Source organism: Aegilops tauschii, chromosome 5 (genome assembly GCF_002575655.3).
Source record: "Aegilops tauschii subsp. strangulata cultivar AL8/78 chromosome 5, Aet v6.0, whole genome shotgun sequence".
Taxonomy (NCBI): domain Eukaryota; kingdom Viridiplantae; phylum Streptophyta; class Magnoliopsida; order Poales; family Poaceae; genus Aegilops; species Aegilops tauschii.
The window spans coordinates 471,905,789-471,912,127 of NC_053039.3; the positions used below are offsets into that span (position 1 = coordinate 471,905,789).

General features: G+C 51.2%; 1 protein-coding gene across 1 annotated transcript; it reads left to right on the forward strand.

The window, feature by feature from the left end:
- Nucleotides 1-221: 221 nt before the first annotated feature.
- Nucleotides 222-6,070, forward strand: LOC109767900 (VAN3-binding protein). The gene is made up of 7 exons (XM_020326624.4): nucleotides 222-662; nucleotides 1,490-1,600; nucleotides 4,273-4,663; nucleotides 4,813-5,088; nucleotides 5,171-5,220; nucleotides 5,310-5,367; nucleotides 5,464-6,070. The coding sequence occupies exons 1-7, from the start codon at nucleotides 366-368 to the stop codon at nucleotides 5,670-5,672; spliced, it is 1,392 nt and encodes a 463-aa protein (XP_020182213.1). The 5' UTR covers nucleotides 222-365; the 3' UTR covers nucleotides 5,673-6,070.
- The last annotated feature ends 269 nt before the right edge of the window (nucleotides 6,071-6,339 follow it).

The window sequence follows — 6,339 nt, forward strand, 5'->3', positions numbered from 1 at the left end:
GCGGTGGAAAAACCTCTCGCCGTGCACAACCGCCGTTGAAAGCGATCAACAAGTGCACGAAAACGCCACGTAGCCACGTCACAGTACAAGTTTTACCTTTTACCCGCAAAAACTAGCCCCGGCGCCTCGTGCACCGAAAGCGGAGGGCTCGGCAAAGAGACGCTCGCGCGGTTGGCAACGGCATCTATAAAACCAGCCCAAAAACCACCACCTCCACTTCCCCCGGTGCCCGCACAGCCGCAGCCAGTCACGCGCCCGACTTCACGCACGCACGCACGCACGGAACACACTCGCGCACTCCCACTCCCACTCCACCGCTCCGCTCTCTCCCTGCCTGGCCCACGGCCGCCGCGCCGCCTGCCTGCATGGGCGACCACCACCCCCACCCCCACCACCCGCGGGCCCGCCTCGCCGCCGGCGACCTCCGCCCGCCGGAGCCGCCGCTGGACCCGCTGGAGTTCCTCTCCCGCTCCTGGAGCGCCTCCGCCGTCGACGTGCCCCGCCCGCGGCCGCCGTCGCCGGCGCCGCTGCTCGCCGCGCCCATCGCCGAGGACCCCGCCTGCTGCGAGCTCGACGACGGCGCCGCCACGGCCGGCAGCTCCTTCTCCTTCGCCTCCGCGGCCACCTCGCAGTTCATCATGGAGCGGATCCTGGCGCAGTCGGTGAGCCCTCCTCCTTCCGTTTCCGCCGTTCCTCCCCTCTCCTCTCCTCTCTCTTTCCGGGGAAAAGAACGTCGTTCTCCGATGAGAGCTGCTAAAACTCACGATCCGTTTGCACAAGAGGGAAAAAGAAATACCACTAAAAATTTCAGTTTGTAACCGGCGAGTTCCGTTTTGTCCGTGGCATGGCAGCATCTGACTGACCTCTCTCTCCTTTTGTTTTGTTTTGTTTAATAACAGTGCTAAAGCGTGTGCTTTAGTCGTTTTTTATTGGGGATTTCGACGCTCAGCTGCGTTCGACCGAGAATTACAAGTTGCTAATCCAAACATTTTCTGCGGGCTGGTTACTACTGTGGAGTACGTTTCTCTGATGAGTTCGTGGTTTCCTTATCTCCTGTGATTTCTGTCAGAGGATTCCGAGCGTACGCCCCAGTACGAAATCCAGCCCCTTTGATGGGAATTAATGATGATCCTCTTGACCTTTCTCACCGCTCCGATTCCTTCTCCCGTCGAATTCAACATCTATTCTCTTCGTCTTCCGTTTGACCCCATGTTTGGACAAGGAGAAACGGCCAAAGGGGAGATTCTTCTCCTATGAGGGAAATTAGAAGAAGTGTAATCCCAACCTTTTTCTCTCTTCTTTTTAATTAACAAAAAACCCAGATTAGTGGTCAGGGCAACAATTCATCATCGATTCCTCGGTTCTTCCGAGAATTGATTTTCCATTTCTTCTCTCGCATTAGCAGAATTAAAAGTAAATAATCTATACTACTGTTTACCACTTTTAATTGATCGCTGGAACTGAACCTTGATGCAAATCTGTTGTGCAGGAGGTGGCGCCCCTCACGTCCGGACGGCTCTCCCACAGCAGCGGCCCGCTCAACGGCGGCGGCTCCCTCACCGACAGCCCGCCGGTCTCGCCGGAGATTGATGACTCGCAGGTTCGCTTCCTGTCACCTTTGCCTCGCACTCGTGCTACTTTGTAGGCGCCTGTTCTATGTGCTCGTGATTTAAGTGCAGCGGTACTGGCAGTTCTAGTACTTGGCCGCAATTTTTAATGCTGAGCCTTCTTCAGGCTTGCCTCGTGGCTCACTAATTGTGCCAAGTTTCTAGTAGGAGGAGTACCGTCCTTGGATGCTCGTAGGCGTTTTAATAATCAGGTGTACGTTACAAAGAGCAAGGCGCTAGCGGACGAACTGCGTTGATGTGTGAAGTTATTTAGAGTTTCAGCAAGAAACCAAAAGAGATTGTACGCCAGCAGCCGTGTGCACGACTGATGGTCGTGTGCTTGTTTACCGGGAAATCCTCTTTTCCGCGCTCTACAACTTCAGAAAACCCGAAAAAGTAGATTAAATGATGAAGCTTTTTCCGCAGCTTTCTTTTTACTATTAGTAGTGCCATTGTCCTTGCTAGTAGATTATTTGTCCGGGGAAAAAATATCTGTTCACAAAACTTTTCCCTGCATATTGTGGCTAAAATATGGTTTGCACGCTGTTTTTGTTCAGTATACCGACGAAATTTCCCAACTAAATATCAAAACATTTTAAAGATTGCTAGCATTGTAGACTCTCACACTAGAAACCGCGGCTTGGTTGTGGTAGAGGTAGAACAACCGAGGCCAGAAGAGTCATTTGCTCATGAAAATACTAACTATAGGAAGCTGTGGGACACTGAGAGGCTGCCTGGGACAAAGAGACCAGCCTTGCAGCCTTCTCTGTGCACAAAATTTTCTCTAGAGAGAGACCAAAGAGAAAAATAAAAAAAGGAACAGGCCCCGTTGCCTTTCTCTCATTCCGATAAAACACCTGGCCATAGTAACCCTTCTCTTTTTCCCCACATCTTTTGTTTTGCCTAGTCCCTTTCGCTTTCTCTCTCCTTGCTAGTAGCAAGAGCCTGCGATCTCGGCGCCCATGGTGCAATGTTTTGCCACGGCCATGTCCTTTTCCATCTCCCCCGCCGACAACTCCTGTTTTCCAGTTTGAAGCCTGTGCCCCTTCACATGCGGGATCATGTATATCTCCATTTTGGATGCACCAGCACCAGCACCGGGTAGTTCATGGAGCTTCCCATGAACAAGCACCACATTTTACAGATTTACACGGACCATCTGTATGGTCCTGTTGCCCATCTGTCAAAAAAAGTGAGCCCATCCCTCTTTTCTTCCTAGCTCTTGTTCTTCATGCCTTGTTTTTATCCCTCATGTACCTTGTTCTCCTTTTCACTGTGGTAGTTGTTAAGTGTCACTTCAGTGGCGTGCTCACAACAGTTATAATTTGCTTTGTTCCTCCCGTCTCCTCTCTGTTATTTTTTCGACGGGAAACGTTCTTGTACTACTATCTACAAATTACTGTTGGGGGCCAACACAGTATGGTGCTAGAATAATGTGCTTGGATATCCAAAGACAGAGAGATATGTCACACTGGCAGGCCAGCCTATACATTGGTTTGTCTGGCTTGACGAATTATTAGCTTGTAATCTGGAAAGCATCTTTCTTTAGAAAACATATTCCTGGAACAGTTTATTAGCTCATGATAAAGCAAATCTGAAATGCCTCCAAAGATTCAACTGTTCACCCCTATTTCGGGATTAAGTGCAAAGAAGAAAAAGCCCAGGAATGCCCCACACCCACATGCCCCCAGCCCCAAGAGAGACAATTCCTATGAGAGGTCAAGGTCAAAGATCTGATTAGGATAGGCAGGCCGTACACAGGGCCACTCTGGTCCTTCCAGCCGAGCTAATCACAGTTGTTTAGGCCCCCCTAATCCTGAAACCTCTTCCTGTCGTGGTAAACATTTTTTTGCTTGCAAGAATGGATTTTTACTGTGTTGCTTGCTTGGTGTGCGTTAATGAAGCCCCGATTCCGGGTACCGTCTCAGTCTGGCCTCTGGGCTCTGGTCTGCTGCTGCTTGTGCAAGCGAACACTGTGCGCGCCCAGTCTGCCGATGTCACTCTCCATGTACCCCGTCTCCCTCTCTCTGTGGGTAAAAGGTACTCAACTCTAGCAGGCAGGCATGCAGTCCTTGCCTTTAAGCTCGGTCTGCTCTGCTCGCTTTCCTGCATCATGACGCTAGGCTCCTGCCTTTTTGGTCCCTAATCGAGTTTTATTCCTCCAGCTTTTCTAATCTGGTGTGTTAGTGATGATGCCTTCTTTTATCTGATCTAGGACCAATGCTGCAGGTTTATTCCACGCCGCTTCATCATTGTGTCCATTTATCCTCTGAGATTACAGTACATTGTTTACTGTTGTATGCGCCAGTATATGGCACGCTCTTGCTCAATTATCAGACAGACTTACTTATGCCGTACTATAGTTTAACGTTGTGCATACACAGTGGTTTCTGCTGGGCGACGAGCCTTGAATAATTGTTAGTAGTACCATGAGAGAGTTAAGGACCCACCCGTGAAATTTGGGTTCGATCTATGCATGCCCTAGTTGCAACATTTGCTGTAACGATTATTTTTTGTTCACTTGGAGCAAATATTCCTAGCAGTTTAGTGTGTTTGATCTACAGTATTGCAAAACGATCACTGAACCGAAAGAAAAGAGAATTATAAACATCCTTTGGAATGCTCTTTGCTAACTGGACAATCTCTTGTTAAAACTATGATGCAGTACTGCAGGGCGGGCACGCCGAAGCCACAGGCGTACCGAGGAGGCAGCAAGACGGTCGGCCGGTGGCTCAAGGACAGGAAGGAGAAGAAGAAAGAGGAGACACGAGCGCACAACGCGCAGGTCCATGCCGCTGTTTCGGTCGCGGCGGTGGCCGCTGCGGTTGCGGCCGTTGCTGCTGCCACCGCTGCGGCCTCCAGTTCCGGCAAGGACGATCGCGCGGCCCGCACCGACATGGCCATGGCCTCCGCGGCGACGCTCGTGGCCGCGCAATGCGTCGAGGCCGCGGAGTCATTGGGGGCTGAGCGCGAGCATTTGGAGGCGGTTGTTAGCTCGGCGGTGAACGTCAGGACGCCTGGCGATATCGTCACGGTCACGGCTGCTGCTGCTACTGGTTTGTGATTTATTTCCACCTGATGCAATGATGACTACTCCCTACGTTCCAAAATAAGTGTCATGATTTAGTTCAAACTTATTTTGGAACAGAGGGAGTATTTCTTAAGCTCGAGTTGGATGGTCATTGTGTGTGCTTTTTGTTTGCAGCATTGAGAGGTGCAGCCACATTGAGGGCGAGGGCTTTGAAGGAGGTGTGGAACATAGCGGCGGTGATCCCGGTCGAGAAGGGGACGATGGGAGGAGGAGGTGCAGGAGGAGGGCACCATCACAAGCAGATTGTGCAAAAGCAGCAGCATCGCAAGCTGGAGAGCAACGGCAGCAGCATCAGCGATCTTTCGCTTGAGGAGGAGAACAACTTCCTGGGCGTGTGCAGCCAAGAACTTCTTGTTCGCGGCACCGAGCTCCTTAAACGCACACGGAAAGGTGCTGTCTGGTGATACATTTCTGGTTCATCAATGTGTTAAAAGTGCAGGCACATGTACTGACGATATCATCTTATCTGCAGGCGCGCTGCACTGGAAGGTCGTATCAGTGTACATCAACCGAATGGGCCTGGTAAATGCCGATGCACTTGAATTGTATCGAACCTTTTCGGTGGTAATTCTGGGCCTTTTTGCTTAGTTGTTATCATGGCGTGCTTGCAGGTCTCTCTGAAAATGAAGAGCCGGCATGTTGCAGGGACAATCACCAAGAAGAAGAAAGGTGAGTGGCAGGCCATCATGGCGGCAACGGTAACATCATCTCATTATCCATCATCCATGGCGCTGATCGAGGTCGGATCCATGTCGATGCTTGCAGGTGTGGTGATCGACGTGTGCAAGGACGTGGCGGCGTGGCCCGGGCGGCACCTGCTGGAGGACGGCGAGCACCGGCGCTACTTCGGGCTGAGGACGGCGGACCACCGGGTGATCGAGTTCGAGTGCACCAGCCAGAGGGAGTACGAGCTGTGGACCAAGGGCGTGGCGCGCCTCCTCAGCATCGCCGGCGAGCGGAAGCGTCCCCTGTGAGCGTGAGCGAACTGCCGACGCCGGGCTTTTGGGTGTCCGAACTCCGGAGCCGTCCCATGCGTTTGTTTGCTAGGCTGTACGTAGATGTGAGGCGAGTGCAACAGAACAGCATGGGCTGTGGGGTGTAGGTGTACCTCTTGTCCTACAAGAGAAATGAAGAATTATTATGCAGCTAGGGTAGGGCTCCTGCTGTTACTTGTTAGGGCTGGAAGTGAACTGAAGGCTGTGTGTTTATGTGCATGTGGTTGATCAGCTCATGTGTGAAGAAGAGTGGCTAGAGTGAAGTTCTCCCTTTGCTCTGTTTCCTTGTGTAAGTTTTGTTTCTCACCTGTGGTGTGTCGATGGCCTATTATACAGAGAGGCATCTAGTGGCAGGAGAAGATCATTGCTTTGTTCCATTTCGTTATGGTTAATTTCTGCATGCTTATATTTCCTGCCTGCTCGGTAAATCATGGAAGATAGTTGGGTTCTTTTGAAGGACATGATTGATCCTTGACAGCGCTCTTAGGCCTGAAAAGGAGTAAATTGAGTAGTGTATAATGGTGGTTGCGGCTGCGGTTTAGAATCTTTGACCGGGAGCAAAAGCTGTTTTTGTCCCTTAGAAACATCGTCTGCCCCTAGCTCTGAGGCCAGGGCCCTCAGTACTCTATCTACTGCTAAAGCTGTT